Source organism: Aethalodelphis obliquidens, unplaced genomic scaffold, assembly GCF_003676395.1.
Source record: "Aethalodelphis obliquidens isolate GAN/ISIS:26980383/991018 unplaced genomic scaffold, ASM367639v1 scaffold14, whole genome shotgun sequence".
Taxonomy (NCBI): domain Eukaryota; kingdom Metazoa; phylum Chordata; class Mammalia; order Artiodactyla; family Delphinidae; genus Aethalodelphis; species Aethalodelphis obliquidens.
Window position 1 is genome coordinate 15,120,956 of NW_020837958.1, and position 24,265 is coordinate 15,145,220.

General features: G+C 35.1%; 1 protein-coding gene across 3 annotated transcripts in view; it reads left to right on the forward strand.

Moving 5' to 3' along the window:
* The window catches only part of CSTF3 (cleavage stimulation factor subunit 3), a 70,207-nt gene that overhangs the window by 33,273 nt on the left and 12,669 nt on the right, over window positions 1-24,265 (forward strand). For 2 of the 3 annotated variants that reach the window (XM_027115076.1, XM_027115078.1), the window contains 9 exons: window positions 15,910-15,942; window positions 16,671-16,768; window positions 17,946-18,012; window positions 18,097-18,131; window positions 18,216-18,342; window positions 20,328-20,405; window positions 21,200-21,362; window positions 23,222-23,331; window positions 23,949-24,065. In XM_027115076.1, the coding sequence (XP_026970877.1) occupies window positions 15,910-15,942; window positions 16,671-16,768; window positions 17,946-18,012; window positions 18,097-18,131; window positions 18,216-18,342; window positions 20,328-20,405; window positions 21,200-21,362; window positions 23,222-23,331; window positions 23,949-24,065 (828 nt within the window). Of the gene's footprint in view, window positions 1-14,833; window positions 14,869-15,909; window positions 15,943-16,670; window positions 16,769-17,945; window positions 18,013-18,096; window positions 18,132-18,215; window positions 18,343-20,327; window positions 20,406-21,199; window positions 21,363-23,221; window positions 23,332-23,948; window positions 24,066-24,265 lie in introns of those variants that run through there. The other variant, XM_027115077.1, reaches the window with a different exon arrangement.

A 24,265-nucleotide genomic window follows, 5' to 3' on the forward strand; every position in this document is an offset into this window, starting at 1 on the left:
CTTTAGCCATTCGTCTGTCGATGGGCATTTAGGTTGCTTCCATGACCTGGCTATTGTTAATAGTGCTGCAGTGAACACTGGGGTGCATGTGTCTTTTTGAATTATGGTTTTCTCAGGGTATATACCCAGTAGTGGGATTGCTGGGTCATATGGTAATTCTATTTTTAGTTTTTTAAGGAACTGCCATACTGTTCTCCATAGTGGCTGTATCAATTTACATTACCACCAACAGTGCAAGAATGTTCCGTTTTCTCCACACCTTCTCCAGCATTTGTTGTTTGTAGATTTTCTGATCATGCCTATTCTAATTGGTGTGAGGTGATACCTCATTGTAGTTTTGATTTGCATTTCTCTAATAATTAGTGATGTTGAGCAGCTTTTCATGTGCTGTTTGGCCATCTGTATGTCTTCTTTGGAGAAATGTATATTTAGGTCTTCTGCCCATTTTTGGATTGGGTTGTTTGTTTTTTCAATATTGAGCTGCATGAGCTGTTCATGTATTTTGGAAATTAATCCTTTGTCCATTGATTCGTTTGCAAATGTTTTCTCCCATTCTGAGGGTTGTCTTTTCATCTTGTTTATGGTTTCCTTTGCTGTGCAAAAGCTTTGAAGTTTCATTAGGTCCCATTTGTTTATTTTTGTTTTTATTTCCATTACTCTAGGAGGTGGATCAAAAAAGATCTTGCTGTGATTTATGTCAAAGAGTGTTCTTCCTATGTTTTCCTCTAAGAGTTTTATAGTGTCCGGTCTTACATTTAGGTCTCTAATCCATTTTGAGTTTATTTTTGTGTATGGTGTTAGGGAGTGTTCTAATTTCATTCTTTTACATGTAGCTGTCCAGTCTTCCCAGCATGCAACAGTTTGTTAAAGTAAATGTTGACTTTCAGATTTTTACCCATCTATATTACTTTAATAATCTTATTATTAAACGTTATAAATACTTTATAAAACACTTTAAGTAGTCTTGAGTGACATCAATGTCTTGTTCCATTAGTTAACATCCATTTTTAGGTTTGAAAATTATCTAAGTAAGTTAAAATTTTATGGTAGTACTTCTGTACTTTGTTTTATCAGTTTGTGTTATGGTTGACTGTTTCTTTTGTAAATGCTTAAACTCTACTAGGTATTTAGATGTTGCAAAAATCCTTTGCCTTAAAAAATACTGTGAATTAAATAGTTTAACAATATTATACATCTTAATATCTGTATGCATAATACATGTTCTATGACTTGTATACATTTTTAAAGTATTTGGATTTTTTTAAGAATTGATGGTTAAATACAGAAATACGTTTAAACATGAGAGAAGCCCCAAAAGGTTATATATTATCTAAAGAGTTTTAAAATACATATTTGTATATTTTAAAATATGGTTCAAAAACCCAAGATATGAAAGGGACCTACAGGGAAAAGTTTTTCATCTATCCATCCTTGAGTCACCCAATTCCCCTCCCCAGTGGAAAATGTTCAGCTTATTTTTTTCCTCTCCTTTTACATGAACAATTGCCTCTTAGGTTTTGTTTTATACCTTGCTGTTTTTCTTTTTTGCTTAACAAAGTAAATTTTAGAGAGTGTGTATTTTTTTTTTTTACAAGTACTTATTCCTTATTTTGTTTAATCTGTCTTCTGCTGAAGGACATTTAGGCTCCTCCCAAACTTGTTTTATTACAAACATTACTGCATTGAATATATGTGTACATGTCATTTCCATCTGTAAATATATCTAGGTTATTCCTAGATGAGGAATTGCTGGATCAAAGAGTATGAGGGATTTTTTTTAACCAAATTGCCTTCCACAGAGGTTGTAATAATTTGAAATCCCATTAATAATCCTTGATATTGAAGGTACACTTCCTCACAACTTGTTAATTCAATATATTATTATACTTTAAAATTTTTGCCAGTATTCATAGGTAAACAATTATAATATCAGTATGGTTGTGATTTACATTTCTCTTATGTATGAGATTGAACCTGTTTTTATACATTTAAAGTCCCTTTAGATTTCTTTTTCTGAGACTTGATCTCCTTATTCCATTTTTCTGTTTTGTTTTTTCTTATTTGCAGGAACATTATACATTAGGGGACTTAAGGGAAACTTAACTTTAGCATGATTTGCTATTTATAAGTTCAGGTAATTTTAATATAGCATTTAAATAGTATGTTATCTTTATTGTTTATGTTGTTTTTCTCAGTATCAGACTGGAAGGAATGATAAATATGCTCTCTGAGGTGAAAGACCAATACTTTCATTTGTTACTTTGGTGTTCATGAGTTGCTTTAAATAATTTTCTTTCAAATGTTTTGTGCTTAGATTTTCATATAGTTGATCAACTCTATAATTTCCCACTTAAGTATTACGTTTGCAAATTATTTTTCTCATACATGTCTTGAACTTTTTATATTCTTGCAACTCAACATTAGAAATACATGAGGAGACTTGAATACCCATATGTAATAATAATAGTTTTAAGTAGATTTTATAAGTGTATATTTCTGTTGCTAGTTATATATTTTTTCCCTTAAGTTGATTTGCCTATATTTTTGAAGGAAAATCTTGATTCACAGTACAGATTTTCTTGAGCTATTCAGTGTCACTGAAAATAGTAGGCATCAAAATCATGAAGCCATCTTTCAAGAATGATAGAGAGCTCCCTTTGAAGTGAGTCTTATGTGTAAGGATTATATTTGTACTACTTATTTAACATTAAATATTTTTAAACTAGTTTTCTCAATGGTCAGGTAAATACTTCATAAAATCTGGTTTTCGAACATGCATGCCCTCCTATCCAGCAATGTATCTCAACTGTAGCAATTTGAAAGTCCATCCTTAGAGTATTGTGTGCATATTGTGAGATGATGAGGGAATGTGGGAAGGAGGATAGAGCAATGGTCTTGTCCCTGTCCTGTCTTCCTTTAGGTTTAGGGAGTGATTGGGAAAGGGCTGTTAGGAGTTCGACTTCTTTGAGAAGCAGTATTAGGAAAGTTTTTATTTTCCTGTTATTTTTTACATGTCACAGCTTTCAATAATCTGACATCCCCACTAACCTGTTACACAAAGCCTGGACAAAATCAGACCGGTATATTAGGATCCATTATTAAGAATGGGCATGTGTTTATTAGATTATAGGAGCCTTCCTCCAGACTTCATTTACCAGCTAAAGTAACAGCATCTTGATCCAGAGCTTGCTCTTCAGGTTTTTTTCCCCTTCAACTTTCTTTGCATTTCTGTCACAGCACAAGGAGGGAATTCCAATATAATCTTTATTGCAATCTTGTCTACTGAAACCTTAATGGCAGTGTTCTATATAGAATTTGGACTTAATTCTTTACTTTAGGTGATACCACTTTGGAAAATGTCATCACAAACATATGTCTGGAGGAGATAAAAAGTGAAATATAAACCAAACATTTCAAACTATATAAAACAAATTCCAGAGAACATAGTGCATGCTTTCTTGATAAGCCTTTAAATAAATGTACTTAGGAACTTACAAAGTTAGGGAAAAAGTTTTAAAATTTAAGTATCTATTAGATTATTTAATAAACATTCTGGAGGTAGTACTTAACATTTCAAAGTAGGACTTAACCCATTAAAATAGAGCCAAAGTTTCAGTTTTGGAGCATGTCTACCATAGAGGAAGAAGATTCATGTCTCAGTCTTACTGATTCTTCTGGAGTTTAATAATTTTTACCTGAATTTTTTCTTTGCTTTTCATGAAGATAATTTGTTAGCTATGTCTACCTATTTAAACCTCCACTTTCAAAATTCCAACTTCTCATCTTTTAAGTAGGTATTTAAAGCAGTGTTACATGGGAAATGAAAACCATGTTTTCATTCAAAAGAATTAATGAAAAATAAAATTGATTTGGGTGTTTGCATGGAATTATCTAAACCATGTGAAATCTGTTTTCAAAGTACATATTAGAGTTTTAATCAGTCCCTATCCATTGTTATTTCATTGTGAATTGTATGACAGTATAATTCTTAGCATTCTTTTTAAATCTTTTTACTGAAGTGAGGTTTTTATAGTTAATGTTTTAACAAGAATTACAGAACTTATAATGAGCTTTCTATAAAACTTACACGTTTTACATTTTTACATTTGCACTGATAAAGGAAAATATTATTTGAAAGAGTAATATATGTTTATTGCAGAAAAATTAGAAAAATGTAAGCATAAAGAGAAGAAACATCCGTATTCCCACTTTCACCACTTAGCCTTTCTAGATGTAGCTATCTATAAAATCTTTAAACTTTTTTGTAACTTAAGTTTTTTACATGATAGCATATTTTGTGTTGTTTATTATACAAAATCACTTTTAAATATGCCAAAGTAGTTCATTTTAGATATATGCTTTGTTTTTTAAATAATTTTTTTTTTTTTTGGCTGTGCTTGGTCTTCGTTGCTGTGCCTGGGCTTTCTCTAGTTGCGGCGAGCGGGGGCTACTCTTCGTTGCGGTGCGCGGGCTTCTCCTTGCGGTGGCTTCCCTTGTTGCGGAGCACGGGCTCTAGGCACGTGGGCTTCAGTAGTTGTGGCACGCCGGCTCTAGAGCACAGGCTCAGTAGTTGTGGCGCACAGGCTTAGCTGCTCCGCAGCATGTGGGATCTAACCGGACCAGGGATTTAACCCATGTCGCCTGCACTGGCAGGCGGATTCTTAACCACTGCACCACCAGGGAAGCCCTAGATATATGCTTTTTAACCAGGCCTTTATTGTTGTGCATTCATATAGTTTCCAGTTTTTGCTTTATGAGAAACTAACATAAATACAATTTTACTTAAATATCTTTACACATTTATAACTTCTTTACATTTATCCTTTAGACTTGATTATTTCACTATCAAAGGTTGCTGACATCATCTTTCAAAAATTTCAGGTCATGATATTTTTTAATTGCTTCAGAATTTCAGTAAAAATGGCCAATGTATAGTTTGCACAAGAGTAGGGAGAAAAAAGATTAAATAAATGTACAATTTTGGTGAGAAAGATGATTAGGAGATTATTTAATATTTTTTAAAGGGAACCTGAAATTAGGTTATTTCGTTAACAAAATAGAAATAAACTATGCTTAGAAGATTGAGAAAACTGGAATTGGATCATAAAATACAGGTGTAGGTTTTAACTTCTTGGATAAAATTAAAAGGGCATCAAAGGCAGAGTTACAGAATGTGATTGTAATTTCTGAACTAAAATTAAGAGTATTTGAAAAGCAGCATTGAAAAAAACATAATATTTTAGTCTCAGGAATGAATGTACTGTAATTTTCATAGAATGAGGAAATCATCATTCATAAGTCTATGTTGATAGGGAAATACTGGAAGAGTAGGCAAGTTGCTCAAAAAGTAGAGAAATGTAATCCACTGGATTTATATCCACTTCATTGTAGAAGTTTAATCCTGTTTTTGAAAAGTGGTTTTAAGAAAAGCTAGAGATGAAGCGTTACCCATGATATTATGTATCTAGTATACATGTTGATTCAGCAGTATTAAAGTGTACACAGAATTAGTAACAAAGAAATGCATAGAAAAACTTATGATGGGGCTTCCCTGGTGGCGCAGTGGTTGAGAGTCCGCCAGCCGATGCAGGAGACACGGGTTCGTGCCCCGGTCCGGGAAGATCCCACATCCCGCGGAGCGGCTAGGCCCGTGAGCCACGGCCGCTGAGCCTGCAACAACAGTGAGAGGCCCGCGTACCGCAAAAAAAAAAAAACCAACTTATGATGCCAGTTGATGCCACTGAAAATTAGGCAAGCAAATTGATATTCTGATAGGAATCTATCAAAATGGGAAAGAAATTATCTTGATTTATGAAACTAGAATGATCAGAGGAGTGATTAAAATAAGGCTTTTGCCCAATGGTAATTCAATTGTTAATTTTTTAAAAATAGCAATTCTCAATATGCAGTGAGAAGTATTGTGAAAGATGAAAGAATCGTAAATGGTTTTCTACTCTAAAAATTTTCACTACATGTTAAAAAGTTGTGTGACTATACTAATGGGAGATTAACTCAGCAAAATGAGAGTAGAGTGAGATACTTTCTAAGGCAATGTATAAAGTTCACGTAGTAATCTTAGAGAAATTATAGTATTGAATAATATTTTAAGTTTGCCTGGAAGCATTTTTATTTTGTTAAGTGAACAATTCATAAAAGCTAAAAATTAAGGTAGCAGGCTCGAGAAGACTATAAATGGATGTGAAAGAAATAAACTGATATTAGGCTTTTAAGAGAAGTGAATCAGCACACCTACCTGAGCACTTCCCCGGTTGTGCGGTACAGAACTGATTCCATTTTCGAGATCAGTGGCTTATAAACTTGGTTCTCTTGACATTTCTGGTAGCTCGAGGATCTCAGACGATTGTACACATTTCTCATTCTCAACTTTAATTTACCATTTAGAAAGAAAATCTATGTCATACATCGATGTTGAGGTCGCATGGGGGGGGTTGTAGGGGGGCTAGAGTAGCAAAACCAATGGAGCCATGAAGATGAGTGATGTTTTGATACTTTAGAATAAACTACTCACTTCTCAAAAAGTGAAATATCCTGCTCTGTTTTTCTTATTCAGAGTTTGCAGATTATTTTTGAAAAGTAATGATTTGGCCTGGTGTTTACAAAGTGTGTTTACTGGGAGCAAAGAGTTTAGACATTAAGTGAAATAGGCTGAGTCTATAAATGTCAAGTGAGGATTGTTGACAGATGCCCTATAAATTGGGACAAAATCAAATTTAGGCCAAAGTTTTACCTTTGACATTCTTGGTTGAAATTAATTTTGCCTGATTTGCTAGCAATTACTTAATAACTGTTTCAGCTTGGTAGGCCTGGCTGAGGATTTGAGAGCATTTAAGAATGAGTTTTAAATGGAGATGTTTATAACCAGAGAAAAATACCAACGAATTACTCAGAAGAGGAATTTACTGACCCAAGTCAGCTATGATTTTCTTTCTTTTCTTTTAAAAAAACAAAAACCCATTTCTCTTTGCTGCTGTGAAATTGTGTTATAGAAATAAAATCTGTCACAGAAATAACTGAGACAGAAAAATTCTCTATTCTCTCAGTGATAACAGTTTTGGCTAACAGTTTTGCGTGCATTTCTCCTGAGTTTATGTCTCTTGCACTCTAGATAGAGACACAGAGGGGGTGGGATGAGGAGGATAAGTAGACTGGATAAACATACCAAATGTGTGCCCAATTTTAAAATTCCACTTCCTTTAAAAAATATATTGTGGACATATTTCCATTCAGTATTATAAATATACATCATTATGTTAAAGTTTTATGTATATATGCATAATCCATTCCATTGTTTAGACAAAGCATAATTTATTTAGTCAGTCTGCCTTTGGTCTTTTAAGTTTCCAGGCTTTTCTCTACCACAAGCACTCTTTCAATGAACATCCTCATACCTATCTATATCTTGCTAAAGAGCAATGTAGTGTAATAGCTACGAGCTCAGTTGTGCAATATTGGGCAACTTACTAAACCTTCCTCAGTTTTGTCATCTTTAAGTAGTAAATAATAATAGTAACTTTACTTGAGTGTTGTTCTAAGGATTGAATGAGTTAATACATATAAACTCTTAGAGTAGTGCTTACATACCTTAAGTATTTAATAAATGCTGTTGGTATTAGCAGTATTTTGTCATTGATTTCAACTTCTAAGAAGTTGAATTGTTTCAGCTTTTAAATTTAAATTTGTAATAGATAAGCAATAATTTTCTTATTTTCAGATCCACGGATCTTTCCTATACCCAGAGTTCCTTTTGACCTGTGGCCTATCCCACCATCCACCACGTCTTTTTCTTATAATGGTCTTTGACTTCTCTGATGTGATTTTTATCCTTTTTCTCTTATCTCAAGTACTCTTTGGAGTTCTTTTCCTTTTCTCTGCCTGAATAATGGATAATTTTTGAGAAATTAATCTTTGCTTGTCTGTGTATTCTCTTCTTCAGAGAATATACTTAATGCCTTAGGTATTACATGCTCTAGGTATATATAAATTTTTTTTAAACAAGTGACTCAAACGTACATCTTTAATCCCACTGTCTTATTTGAAAACCAATACCTTATCTCCTAACTGTAAACAGTTTCTACCTGAATTTATGGTCATCGCAAATGTAATAAAAAGTAAACTTTATTGAGCAGCAACTACTATAACATTTTCCATTTTCGTTCCCATGAAAAAATGACTATTGTTTTTTGCTCTATATTACTGTTTTGCTCTCCCTGTTCTCCCTCTCCCAAGCCCAGGCCACTATTATCCCACTTAAGGATGATAGCAACAGCCTCTTAGCTATTCTCTCAGCTAGTGGCTGCTTGCCTCATTCCATGGCACTGAAAGCCACCTCTGTCTTCTTTCCTACCTTTACCCCCTCAAACCGCCCCCGCCCACACACAGATGAGCCATAGTTTCTGTACTTTCCTTATTGTGTGATAGCCAATTTTTGTGTATCAGATTTAAACTCTGCTTGGCTTTTTAGGCCTCCTGTAATGGACCTCCACCACAATTAGCTAACCTATTTTCCTAATACCTATTCTTTCTTGTGTGAATGTTTTCACTGTTCTACAGAAACTCATGTTATCTCACGAATTTACAGAAACTTTTTCTCATTAATGGCCAGGATTCCATCTGAACAATAAAACTTTTCCTTGGTAACTCTAATTTGCATGGAACGCCTGTTCCTCTGGATTTTATAAGACATGGCACAAGTAGAAAATAATTTAAATTTAGTCCTGTGTTCTTTCCAATAATTTTATGATTCTAACTAGATTATAAGCTCTTTGATAGAGTTCAGGTCCATATTCCCATATCTACTTGGTAAATCCTAAACATGCTACAAATACTTTTTAGTTGGTTCAGAAAAGTAGATTAATTAATACGTAATTTGGTTAGTACAAAGAATCAAAATGAACATAAATTTAATCCAAAACTGAAGATAATCATATTTTTGATTAGCACATTTTAATGTCAATCATACTGAGACTATAAATGGTCTATACTTTACACTCATATTTAACAAATGTTATTTCTGTGCACATTTTAAGTACCTTGAGGAACTGGAAATTTATGGGACAACAACATGGTTTTGGCCAATCTGTTAAATGTAAATCCGTGTATGTGTATGTAGGCATACATTTGTAACTACATTTAATAGGAAAATTATGGAAATAGTACAGTATATTATAGGAAAAATTAGGAAGCATAGATAAGCAAACATTTTAAACTACCTAGTTTATTTATCTGACTCCCTCACTAAAATATAACTCCATGAACTATAAAACTTAGTTTAATCCACCACTGTATCTCTAGAGATAGAAAAGAGCCTGCCACATAGGCACACAATTATTTGTTGAATAAAAATGAATTTACTGGCAGATACTCCTCTCCTGATACCTTTACTTTAAAATTGGGACTGGGTGGAAAGGAAAATTTTCTGCAGCTTCTCTGGCAACTTAAAAATCTGTTGTTTGATCTTAGAGTTCATTCCTCAATGTTTCCCAAATTCATTAAATCTGCTTACATTTTGTAATTTTCTAAGACATAATTTCCAAGGCATAGCGGATTGAAAACAGAAAAGAGTAGTGAAAAAGAGTAAATTAATGGAAGATGGGGTTTGTATTTAGGATTCCATTTGCTTTCAGGTTTCAGGATTGGGGCTGAGCTTTTTGGATAATAAGAGAAGCAGAATCAGGCAGCTTCTGCAGCTCAAACTTAATTTAAATTGGTTGTCCTAAATTCCACGAAAGCGCATGTGCTGTGCTTTAGAGTAGAAAAGATGTAGGGGACAAATTAAGAATGCGGGTTTATGATTAATTCAGTTTTTCATCACATTTGTCCTAAGCAACTGCCATGTTAACTCGCTTGAGATGGGGCCTAGCTCTGCCTCTGCTGTGTGGACCAGTAGTGTCTTAAAACACAAGTATGGACTTGCCCCAAATGGTTATTATGTGAAAACCTAAACAAAATATATAGAGACTTACTTTTTCTTTAGATTGGTTTGCTAATTTACTTTCCTCTCTAGAGTCATCTTGCCAGTTGGGTTCACTTGTCAAATGTGTTTTTGAACCATTCAAAATAAATTATACAGTTGCTTATTAATTATTCTTATACTTGATAATTTAAAAAATAACATTAAAAAGTTCTGATGTTATGGGATTTGGTGGGGTTATTTTCCCCAAGCTATATCATAAGAAAAAAAAATGAATTTGAGGAAATCAGCCAAAATGCTGTTGATATGTAGAGGTTTATTTCTCTGATAAGAAAAATGCTAGCTATAATTATAGACATTTATACTGCCATTTTATAAATTGTTCAATGAAATATTAAAATATGTTCTTAACAGCAGCTATGAAAAACTTATTTTTGAGCAGTGAAATATTGTGGCTTCTTTAGATCTTCATATAAAAATGTTCCAGGTAAAAGGTATAGCTAATCTAAACTATGTTATAAATGAACATTACCACAGGTTTTTTTAGACTTTTCTGACAATGTTTACTTTTAAAAATTAAATAATCTACTGTAAATGATCATTAGTTCCAATAACTGCCCAGAGGATAGTTTTAGTTTCAAAAGACAATGTTTAGTTAATGCTTGGGAAGTAATTGTGGAAGTTAACAAACAACTAGACATAGGAAGTGTTCAAAAGTTAGGAACAGATCTGTGTTTGTTCAGTGTTATACTTGTTTTCACTCTCCCCCAAATAACTAGTCATTTGAACTTAATTAAATTTAAAGTTTAATTAATCTTGCTAGAATTCCAACTGTCTTCTCCCTTTATAAAATGAAAATATTAGGAAGTTGACAATTTTATTTTTTATTTTCTCTTATTTTTTTAGCCTGGCCACGTGGCTGGTGGGACCCTAGTTCCCTGACCAAGGACCAAACCCAGTGAGAACGAGGCGTCCTAACCACTGGACTGCCAGGAAATTCCCAGCTGACAATTTTTTAAAATTTAGTCCTTTTTCTCCACCACAACTTTTCATATTTTGGTAAAATTCAAATGATTCATTCATATTGCAGTTGTATGACAAATTTTGATGATAAATAGATATATCAAAGGATAAATATTAAAATTATCCTAAATTTTTTCTTGGAATGATTTTTTTAATTACAAAAATAATATACCGTGTTATTAGAAGCTTTGGAAAAAACAATCATTCCATCACACTAACATATAAATTGTTCATTTTTTGGTATATTTCCAACCACTTAAAAACTTTTTCGCATTAGGATAACTTAGGATTCCTGTTTATAAAAGCCAGAAATCTACATTTTTAACAATCACCTGAGATGATTGTTTGCAAGTTAGAGAACCAAAGACTAAAAATAATTTTTTGTTTGTTTGTATTTGGCCACGGCCTGCGGCCTGAGGGATCTTAATTCCCTGACCAGGGATGGAACCCACGCCCCCTGCAGTGGAAGCAGAGTCCTAACGACTAGACCACCAGGGAATTCCCTAAAGATAATTTTTTAAGACCCCTGTTATTTAAACTTACATAACATTACTTTTAATGTAATAGATAAGATGTGAGCAAGTTCTAGTAATCTTTGCAAAATTGTGTGTATATATATATATATATATATATATATATATAATGGGCTTTAAATGGAGGCATTTATTTTTATTGAAGTATAGTTGCTTACAATGTTATATAAGTTACAGGTGTACAATATAGTGATTCACAATTTTTAAGATTATACTCCATTTATAATTATAAAATATTGGCTATATTCCCCATGTTGTAACTATATCCTTGTAGCTTGTTTTGTACCTAATAGTTTGTACCTCTTAATCCCCTACCCCTATATTGCCCCTCCCCCTCTTCCCTCTCCTCACTGGTAACTACTAGTTTGTTCTCTATATCTGTGAGTCTGCTTCTTTTTTGTTATATTCACTGGTTTGTTGTATTTTTTAGATTCCACATGTAAGTGATATCATACAGTATTTGTCTTTCTCTGTCTTATTTCACTTAGTATAATGCCCTCCAAGTCCATCCATGTTGCTGTAAATGGCAAAATTTTGTTCTTTTTCATGAATGAGTGGTATTCCATTGTATATATTTACCACATCTTCTTTATCCATTCTGTTGATGGACACTTAGGTTGCATACATATCTTGGCAATTATAAATAATGCTGCTATGAACATTGGGGTGCATGTATATTTTCAAATTAGTATTTTTAGTTTTTTTGGATATATATACCCAGGAGTGGAATTTCTGATCATATGATTCTGTTTTTAGTTTTTTGAGAAAACTCCATACTGTTTTCTACAGCGGTTGCACAAGTTTACATTCCCACCAACAGTGTTATTTTTAACACATTATTTTTAACCATTTACATTTTCTTTTCTAGGAATTGCCTATTCATATTCTTTGCCAATTTTCCCAAAGAATAGTTTCGGTTTTCCTGGCCAATTGTAAGAACTGTATATAATCTGTCATCTACACTTGGGAATCTGGTGACTTGAATTTGTCTTCACTCCTACTCTCAACTCAACCTATTTACTGAGCCAAGCAGCTGGATGCAAGGAAACCTCAGATTCTATTGCAGTCTCGAAGAACAGGGCTGGTGGAGTGCCTAGGACAAAGAATAAGAAACTGACTCAGAAATACTTGGCACCCTTCCACTGTCTTTCTGCCCCAGAGGAATGTTGACATCAGCCTGGCCTCCAGGAAACCAAAAAAGAGCCACACTGGCAGGCTGAGTCCTCCCTACTCTTGAGCAAAGATTTCTCTCTGTTTTTTTGTCAGATGACTACCAACAGCCAACTTGCTGTTTACACCTGCTACACAGCTCTCGTGGTAGAGAAGGGTCAAGTACAACACTGGGACTGCCAACTCTGAGCTCAGGGAATAGATGGAAGAAATAACTGCATATCTAAGGAGCCAGCAACAAGAAAGGAATATAAACAAGCTGTTGGGGCAGGCCCCCAGCAAAATAGAGCTGCTGGAGGAGAGAGACAATAACTTGAACAAAATAATAGGAGCACAGTGAGATTGAAAGTGCAGTATTTAAAAAAATAAAAAAACCTCTGGCGCCAGAAGCCATTATTTTTGAACCAACTACAACAATAGGTCAACTGGAGGAAAATGATAACATGGAGACTTAAATTTGTGGCCTAGAGAATCTAGTGGAAGAAGTTTCTTGGTTTTTTGTTTGTTTGTTTTTGCGGTACGCGGGCCTCTCACTGTTGTGGCCTCTCCTGTTGCAGAACACAGGCTCCGGACGCGCAGGCTCAGCAGCCATGGCTCACGGGCCCAGCTGCTCCGCGGCATGTGGGATCTTCCTGGACCGGGGTATGAACCCGTGTTCCCTGCATCGGCAGGCGGACTCTCAACCACTGTGCCACCAGGGAAGCCCAGAAGAAGTATTTTTAAACTTAGAGCCAAAAGGCAAAGAAAGGGTAAAAATAACAGATTTTGAGGATAGAAGAAGTAGACCTAATGTGTATAATAGGAGTTCAATAAGGAAAAAAAAGGAACAGATTGAAGAGAGGCAATAATTTAAAAAACAGGAAGAGTCTCGAGCTGAAAGACAAGACTAGCTTCAAAGGGCATGCTGAGTCCTTGGCAGAATTCATGGTAATAATAAATGTCAATTACTAAGTTCTCACTCTGCTAGGCAGTGTTCTAAGGGCTTTCCATTTATTAACTCGTTGAGTCCTTACAACAGCCCTACAAAATAGGTACTATTATCCCCCCTAATTCAGAAGAGGAAAAATGGTTAAGTGTATAGTCAAAAAGTGAACCCAAGAGATTTGACTCCAGAGCCTTGACTAAACTGCCTCAAAGAGCAAAGACCTATATTTAAGCAAATCCTGTTACAGTTTATGAACTCTGAAGATCAAGGGTGAAATCTTACAAGTTCCAGAGAGAAAGAGCAAGTAATCAGCAAAAGAAAAAGAGCCTGTCACCAGAGTTCTGATCTGCCTCACCTTAAGCCAGAAAGCAGTGGGAAAATTTATCTATACTACTGATTGAAAAGGACCACAAGCCAAGGTTTCTCTAACCAGTCAAATTATTCAGCTATCAAGCTGATACAAAGATTTGCTGATATACCACAATTGAATAACTAACCCCACCTACCTTCTGATGAAAATACTCAAAAAAAGGGAATTCTAATAGTATTTATTTAACCTTTGTCTTTGCACATGCAACTCCTTCTGCCTGGAATAACTCCTCCCTTTCTTTACCAGTCTAACAACTCTGTTTTTAATTAAAATAGAATTGATTTACAATATTGTGTTAGTTTCAAGCGTACAGCAAAGTGTATGTGTGGGTGTGTGTGTGTGTATATATATATATATGTATACATTTCAGATTATTTTCTATAATATGTTATTACAAGATATTGAATATAGTTTCTTGTGCTATACAGTAAATCCTTATTGCCTATCTATTTTGTGTATAGTAATTTGTATCTGTTAATCCCATACTCCTGATTTATCCCTTTCCCCTTCCCTTTCCCCTTTGGTAATCATAAGTCTGTTTTCTATGTCTCTGAGTCTGTTTCTGTTTTGTATATAGATTCATTTGTATTATTTTTTAGATTCCACATATAAGTGATATATAATATTTGTCTTTCTCTGACTTACTTCACTTAGTATATTCTCTAGGTTCATCCATGTGAAAGAATGAAAATGGCAATATTTCATTCTTTTTTATGGCTGAATAATATACCATTGTATATATATATACACCACATCTTCTTAAGCCATTTGTTTCTTGATAGACACTTGGGTTGCTCCTGTGTCATGACTATTGTAAATAGTGCTGCTGTGAACATTAGGGTGCATGTACCTTTTCAAATTAGAGTTTTCGTCTTTTCCAGATACATGCTCAGGAGTGGGATTGCTGGATCATATGGTAGCTCTATTTTTAATGTTTTTTTTTTTTTTTTTGTGGTACGCGGGCCTCTCACTGTTGTGGTCTCTCCCGTTGCGGAGCACAGGCTCCGGACGCGCAGGCCTAGCGGCCATGGCTCACGGGCCTATCCGCTCCGCGGCATGTGGGATCCTCCCAGACCGGGGCATGAACCCGTGTCCCCTGCATCGGCAGGCGGACTCTCAACCACTGCGCCACCAGGGAAGCCCTATTTTTAATTTTTAAAGGAACCTCCATACTGTCCTCCATAGTGGCTGCACCAATTTACATTCCCACCAACAGTGTAGGAGGGTTCCCTTTTCTCCACATCGTCTCCAGCGTTTATTGTTTGTAGACTTTTTGATGATAGCCATTCTGACCTCACACCTCATTCTTAACATCACTTCTTCCAGGACATCTTTTGCAACACCATAAGTCTGAGTTTTATGCTCCTCCTAAATGCTCCCATAGCACCCTGTAGTTCCCCCATCTTGACACTTGTTTTCCCTGTAAAATTGTAAGCTCTATGAGGACATAGGCAGACTATGCATGTTTTGTTCACTGTGGTAGCCCCAGTGCCTAGCATAGCGCCTGGAGTATAGTAAATTGACTGAGTGATTAAAATTTATTTGTAGTCAAAATTCACAAGTCTTTTTTGCTACCCTACTCAGATTGTTCTAGTAGTAGCTATTCAGGGAAAATAAAGCTTTAAGTTTGTCTTCATTAGATACGTAAAGCCCTATTCAAGTATGCCTTGTTTATATTTATTCATCTTGTGACTGTTTTATAAAATTTTAAATTCACAAAAGTTCAACATAAATGAGCTTATAAAACTTTTTCCATATAGAATTAATTTATGTAAGTCATATTTATAATGCATATTATCCATATTGGGTTCAAACTTCTATTTGTTATTTTCAAAAGGCAGAATTAAATAGGAAAGTGTAGAAATGAATTTACAAGCTTAATCAAAACACTCAGAGATAGTGGTAGTACTCTAAAAAGAATGGTGTTAATTCTATATTTTTCTCTGTTTCTCTGCAGATTAAAGCTAAAAATTATGACAAGGTCGAAAAGGTGAGTCCTCTTAAATATTTTGAATGTATGCTGAAGTTTAATTTAGGACTTAACGTATATAAGGCAAATACAGTAAAATGTTAACAATTGTTGAATCTAGCTAGTGATTATATAGGAGTTCATTGTACTTATTCAGCCCTTTTGTATGCTTGAAAATGTTCATAATAAAATCTTGGGGGAATTCCCTGGTGGCACAGTGGTTAAGAATCCGCCTGCCAATGCAGGGGACACAGGTTCGAGCTCTGGTCTGGGAAGATCCCACATGCCACGGAGCACCTAAGCCTGTGTGCCACAACTACTGAGCCTGTGCTCTACAGCTCGTGAGCCACAACTACTGAAGCCTGTGTGCCTAGAGCCTGTGCTCTGCAACAAGAGAAGCCACCGCAATGAGAAGCCTGCGCACAGCAACAAAGAGTAACCCCGCTCACTGCAGCTAGAGAAAGCCTGCACGCAGCAATGAAGACCCAACACAAAAATAAAAAAATAAATAAATTTTTAAAAATAAAATAAAATTTTGGAAAAGAAAATAATTAGACTCTGCTGACCAAAATTATGAGAATGATTTTGATTATCTAAACAAAATAGAGGGAGTTGTTATTTGACATCTATTTGTAAGAAGATAAATTTATGAAAGGAGCTGAATTTGTTTCTTTAATGTTTCATTTCAGCTATGTACATGTGAAATTTATTTAACTGTGGATTCTGATAATATTTTATTGTATTTACAGCTATTTCAGAGATGCCTTATGAAGGTTTTGCACATTGACTTATGGAAGTGTTATCTTTCATATGTCCGAGAAACCAAGGGTAAACTACCAAGTTACAAGTAAGTTAAATCAGGAGCTTAAGAATGCAAGTCATCCCGAGGCACACAGTCAATCCCATAGAAACTCACACCTCTTAACTCCAGAGGGTGAAGCAACTTAAGGTTTGAAAAGTCAGGATTCTCTGAGAAGTCAGTAAACCATGGAAAAAAATGCTTCAAAGAAAGCCACTGGCATTAGATTTATTCTGGAGAATTGAATCATCCAAGCCCCTCTTCTATATTGAAACACTGTACATTTGCAACTCCAAAGCACTTTGTTGACAGGCTTGTTGACAAACTTTAATAAAAAGCATCTTATTAATTGTCATGGCACCACTCCTGGCAGGTTACATTGTAATATGCTACTTAAGTATTCCAAGGCATCTTTGACAATGGTATTGTTGTATATTTGACCTCCTCACTAGGACTTACCCCCACCTATCTATCTTTGTTGAATCCACATAATGGACCTTCTCAAATGCTGTTTTTGTATATGACAAATAGGCAGATTATTTCTATAACCAGAATTCTATCTTTGTTTTTTTTTTCTTCATTATTGTTTATTATCTTACACTGAAGAAGTTCTTTCTCCCTAAATTTTATGTCAGAGCTAATAGATCTTTAGACATAACTTACCTTCTTAATCAAAGAACCAGATATTTCCACATTTGAATCTTCTACATGTAAGATTAGGCAATTTAAAGGCTATAAAGAGGGGACTTCCCTGATGGTCCAGTGGTTAAGACTTTGCCTTCCAATGCAGGGAGTGCAGGTTTGATCCCTGGTCGGGGAGCTAAGATCCCACATGCGTGGCCAAAAAACCAAAACATAAAACAGAAGCAATATTGTAACAAATTCAATAAGGACTTTAAAAATGGTCCACATCAAAAAAAAGTCTTAAAAAATTAATAAATGATAGAAAGATAAATAAAACATGGCCTCTATCTTTGATAAGCTTACAAGTAGTAGGTAAAAGAAACAAAGTACATAATGACATTGACAAGCTAAACACAAAAGAACTTAGTCTTTATATTTTGTTTTTATACTTGCAAAGATGTCTTTACATTTTGTTTGTATAAGCGGTTTAAATGCTGTTCTGATCATATGATCAGAAATCATGATTATGTTTTAGCTGTAGATACATTTTAATAACATGCAATTTTTTCTATAAGAAACATGTCTTTCATGTTTATTTCAGAGAAAAAATGGCTCAAGCATATGACTTTGCACTGGATAAAATTGGAATGGAAATTATGTCTTATCAGGTAGAGTTAAATTTTTTTTAATACATACGTTTAAAAAATTTGAAACTACAAAGAAAGATACTAACATTTTATTTTATTTCTTAGATTTGGGTGGATTACATCAATTTCTTAAAAGGCGTGTAAGTATTTTTATAGTTTTATTTTCTGTGTGAACAGTTGATTTAGCTATAATATAATTGATGGCATTTCTTACCCAATGCCAGGGAAGCTGTTGGATCTTATGCAGAAAATCAGAGAATAACAGCTGTTCGAAGAGTTTATCAACGAGGTTGTGTTAATCCCATGATCAACATTGAACAACTGTGGAGAGACTATAACAAGTATGAAGAGGTAAATTAGGCCACAGTAATTTATTATTATGACCAAGCCATTTAAATTTTTATGCACTGTGGATTTGTGGAGGCTAGCCTTTCTAATATCAGGTACCTGGATATCAGTGCTGCATACGTTTGTTTTCATATTGATTGTAATGAAAGAACCATTCCTAATGTTTTGAGAGTCTCATTTTACTGTTGAGTTATTTTTAGAGAATACTCTGGGAGAATTATAATTCTTACCAAACCATTTTTAATCAGTGCTAAACCATATCCACACAGTCATACACACACATGTTGCCACTGATCTCTTATGAAACAGTTCCTTTTTAGAACTGCTTTTCTAGTAGTAATGATGAGTTGCAATGCCCCTCTTTCACCTGGTTACAGTGATGTGATTATTCCCTTGTAATTGTGAGATGTAGAGCTGTGGTCCAAGATCTTTGTCTCATAAGAAAATGATTTAACAAACTGAACTAAAAAGCCCATTATGTAAACATACATGCCAAGTAAGCTGTATCTTTAAAAGAAAGTTCCTCACATGTCCACTGTGATTTGGAAGAACTATGTAGGGTATTGAAACTGTTCCCTCATAGGCATGAGCAATGGTTCTCAAACATTTTGGTCTTGGGATTTTAAAAAGTATTAAAGACCGCAAAGAACTTTTAATTTTAATGTGGCTTTTACCTATGAATATTTAGCATATTGGAATTAAAACTGAGAAAGTTTCAAGATATTTATTAATTCATTTAAAGTTTGCAGTAGTAGACTCCTTATATTTTAACATAAATAGTATTAAAACAAATATTTTCCAAAATAAGAAAAAATTCAGTGAGAAGAGTGGCATTATTTCATATTTTTGCAAATCTCTTTGGTATTTAGCTTAATAGAAGACAGATTTTCATATCTGCTTCTAAATTCTATCTGCTATGCTGTTGAATGTCACATAGCTTCTGAAAAACTCCACTGTATATTTGTGAGAGAGGCAAATCATGTCTTAGTATTGTTTGAAAATTGTTTTGATCTTATGGATCCTCTGAAAGGGTCTTGGGGAACAGGAAGCTTTGGACTACTCTTTGAGAACTACTCGGCATGAATGATAATGTTTATGTCTCCTTGCTACCTCTGCATTTATTATTTATTTATTTATTTATATTTTTTATTTGTATTTTTTTATTTTTTGCGTTACGCGGGCCTCTCACTGTTGTGGCCTCTTCTGTTGTGGAGCACAGGCTCCGGACGCACAGGCTCAGCGGCCATGGCTCACGGGCCCAGCCGCTCCGCAGCATGTGGGATCTTCCCGGACCGGGGCACGAACCCGTGTCCCCTGCATCGGCAGGTGGACTCTCAACCACTGCGCCACCAGGGAAGCCCTATTTTTTATTTATTTTTTAAAATTTATTTTATTTATATATTTATTTTTGGCTGCATTGGGTCTCCAATGCTGCGCACGGGCTTTCTCTAGTTGCAGTGAGCGGGGGCTACTCTTCGTTGCGGTGCGCAGGCTTCTCATTGCGGTGGCTTCTCTTGTTGCGGAGCACAGGCTTTAGGCATGCAGGCTTCAGTAGTTGTGGCACGCGGGCTCAGTAGTTGTGGTGCACGGGCTTAGTTGCTCTGCAGCATGTGGGATCTTCCCAGACCAGGACTTGAACCCATGTCCCCTGCATTGGCAGGCGGATGGATTCTTACCACTGCGCCACCAGGGAAGTCCTGTATATCATTCTTTATTAGTAGAATTTTATGTGAAATAATTGGTCCTTTCCAAATCATTCCCTCTCTTTAGAAATTCCTGACATATGGAAACTTACTGCCATCTCATAACACATAGGCAGATCCTCCTTCATCTCTTAAGCATATAATGTGATCAAACCTTTATTTTACTAACCAAAAAGCCTCTTAAACACTTTAAAGTAATTTAGCAAATGAATATACTATATTATGCTAACATTAAAATATATTTAATTTTCAAATAATATGCATTTTTCTTTTTTTTTTCCTTAGGGTATCAATATTCATTTAGCTAAAAAAATGATTGAAGATCGGAGTAGGGATTACATGAATGCTAGGCGGGTAGCAAAGGTATGGAATTCTATCAGGACACTTACTATATTGTTTGTTGTGAGTATGTTATTTACACAGGCGCTTTCTCTATCTGGTATTACTCTTAATATTTTCAATCATTAGCAGTCTTAACTAATGACAATTAATTACGTTGTCTGAGCAGGTGATTATTTGAAGCAAAATACCTCTTTACAGACATGTTAAAGGACAAAATAGAATAAATCAAGTTTGGAAGAAATTATTTTTTAAAATATAGAAACAGAGGTCATAGAGACAAAGTTCTACCTAGAATTGATCAAGTAGTTGTTATCCATCCCTCCTGTCGGCTCATACATATCCGAATACTGTAATAATTTGTGGTCTAATGACATAGCTATCAGGGACCGAGTTTTGTCTTGTGTACATAACTTTCCATTCATTGACACTGTTAGAAGTTAGGGAAAATAGCCTAGACTATGAACTATTGAAATTTTAAAAGACAGATAATTTCTCCAAAGGTGGCAGTAACAGTGCCACCAGATCATCAGTCATGTTGATCTGTCAACTCCTCTGTCCTGAAGAGTGACTTCCTAGATCACCTCCAGAGAGGGCCCAGGGCTGTTCTGTTCACCCAGTCCTGGGAACCTCTTCTTGGGTAGGTAATCTTCTGTTATCTTTATTCCTGCTCTTAAATAGTTTTTAGGTTATATTAACAAAGTAGTATTTGGAAAAACTAGGCATTTTGAACAAAGTATTCCAAACAGATCAACTCCATTTCATACATCTGAGTTGTTCCTCAGCTTACCACAGAATTCTAAATACTTGTTGTCTAGGAATATGAGACAGTAATGAAAGGTTTGGACCGCAATGCTCCCTCAGTGCCTCCTCAGAATACTCCTCAAGAAGCTCAGCAGGTAGATATGTGGAAGAAATACATACAGTGGGAAAAGAGCAACCCTCTTCGTACAGAAGATCAGACTCTTATAACTAAAAGAGGTAACAAGACTAACCCTTCTGGGACTCCAATTATGTGTATGTTAGGCCACTTGATATTATCCCATAGGTTACCGAGGCTGTTTTTTACTCCCAGTCTTTTTTTCTCTTATGTTCTTCAGATTCAGTAATTTCTATAGATCTGTCTCCATGTTCACTGACCTTTGCTTTATCATATCCAATATGCTGGTGAGCCCATCTAGTGAATTCTTCATTTCAAATATTCTACTTTTCAGTTGTATAAATTTCCATTCTAGAAATTTTTATGTTTTTTATAGTTTTCCTTTTTCTGTTAAGATTCCATGGCCAATACCATCTTTTTCTTTATATCCTTGAACATTTTTATAACATTAGTTATAAAATCCTCGTCTGCTAATTCCAACATCTGAGCCATTGTGGTGTTGATTTCTTTTCCTCTTGACATTTTTTGTTTTGTCACAAGTCTAGACATTTAAAAAAAATTTTGGACATTGTACAGATGTGTAAATGATACATAGTAAAGACTAGATTCTGTTATCTTCCTCGGAAGAATGTTGAGTTTTCTTTTAGCAAGGAGTTAAATTACTGGCAGGTCTCCTGGACCTTGTGGAGGCTTGGTTTTACACTGTTAGGATGAGTCTCTGTTAGTAGCCTTCATCTCACAGTAAATCTCTTAGTCCTGGGATATAGTCTTTACTCCCAAGATATAATGGAAAGTTCAAGGTGTTTACTCAGACTCTCTTAACTTGATGGGACTCAGATTCCAGACTTGGTCTCCATTACAGTGGGCAGCTGATGAGATATCTATCCAGCTCTTTCAGCTTTGCTTTCTGCTCTGGCTGTTTGTATTCTTTCCTGTGTATGTCTATTTTAGAGTCAGTTGAAGATTTGAGGGCATTAGGCCCAGATTTTCAGCCTCCACCTTCTGTGGCTCTCTTTTGGGGGGATCTTCCCCCTTAATTTCCAGCTGTTCTTGTAACCCAGAACTCCATGTTACCTACCTCAAGCCAGTAAGACTTCAGCATTTGGCTTGAGTTCTAGCTATCCCAGAACTATACACATAGGGGTTTACACTTGAGTGAAAAAGCCATATTAAATATATATCTCACCTAGTATGATTCCAATTTTTTAAGGGCTCAGTCCTCTCCAGTTTCTTTTTCTTTTGGTCATTCTCTAGTGCCTTTAAACCGTTGCTTTTTGTATTTTTCAGTTTATGATTTTTTTTTTCAGGAGAGTTAGTCTGATACAGACTACTCTGGCACTGTCAGAACTAGAATTTGGAACTTAAAAAAAAAAAATTCCTCAATCTTGCCTTGCTCTCTCAGCTGGAGGCCTTTGCAAGTACTGTTTCCTTTGCCTACACCATTTTTGTATCTACTCCTGTCCTTCCTGCCTCTACTTACTCTCTCATCTGACCAGATTCTACCCCTTCTTCAGGTTTCACTTAGATATCAGTTCCTTAGTGAAACCTTTCTTGAGTCTCTAAACTATGTTAAGTCCTGCTGCTGTAAGTTTCAAGAGTACACTCTACTTTCCTCATCATAATACTTATCACTTACCATAACTGCATTCTTAATATCGATCTTCCCACTATACTGCAGACTTCTTTTGAGTATAGGAAGTCTTATTTACTGGTATATTCACAGTGTCTTTCACATTCCCTAGCATATAGTTGGTACTCAATAAATATTAATTTCATAAATGATGAATGGATGGGGTTTGGGTGGATGATAATGCCAGAAATCACTAAAGTTTTTTAATTTCCAATTATCATTCATTACTGAGGGCTCTGTCTTAGCCTAAAAATTGAGTTGTGACGCTTGTATTGATAGTTTTGTAAATAATATTTATTCTAATTGAATGTTGCAAATGTCTTCCCTTAGTTATGTTTGCTTATGAACAGTGCCTGCTTGTGCTGGGCCATCACCCTGATATTTGGTATGAAGCTGCCCAGTATCTTGAGCAGTCAAGTAAACTGTTAGCAGAGAAAGGGGTGAGTATTTATTTGTTTCTCCCTTTTGGTCTTTTCATGGTTTTGATATAGCAATAATTTGCTAAAAGTATAGCACTGAATTTTGGTCATGAAGTGTAGGTATTGAAAATTTTAATCTTATGTCACTATGAATCTTAGTGACTCTCTTATATGATTAGACTACCTTAGTCAGAATTAAAATGTAGTGGCTCTTCTTTAATGTATTAAAGTGATGAATCATTTAGAGTACTTCTATGATTCTTCTTTATGTTAAAATAATGGAAAAAGTCTTCGGAATTTTTTTTTTATATTTATTTACTTATTTATTTATTTGGTTGCACCAGGTCTTAGTTGCAGCACGTGGGCTCCTTAATTGCAGCAGGAGGGTTCCTTAGTTGTGGCATGTGAACTCTTAGTTGTGACATGCATGTGGGATCTAGTTCCCTGACCAGGGATTGAACCTGGGCCCCCTGCATTGGGAGCACAGAGTCTTATCTACTGTACCACCAGGGAAGTCCTTAGGATTTCTTAAGAATCCAGAAATGCATGTGTCCATAGGTATAAACATATGAGTGTGTGTTTTATTCTTTCAGCTTTATTGAAATTATTGTAAGTGAGCTTTCTCTTTTCTCTCCTAGGATATGAATAATGCCAAATTATTTAGTGATGAAGCTGCTAATATATATGAAAGAGCCATAAGCACTTTATTAAAGAAGAATATGCTTCTTTATTTTGCATATGCAGATTATGAAGAGGTGAGTTAAAATATTTAGAACTTTCTTGTAATTGGATTTTTTACTGCAGCACTGAATTTTTTTCTGGCTGCTTCTTTGCCAGGCATACTACTTTTGGAAGACAGAGATAATGCAGAATGAACAGTTATTAGTCCTTAGCTCATTATATATTTATGCTCAAAGCAGATGCCTTTGTGGGGTGCAGCCTCTGGATTCCTCAG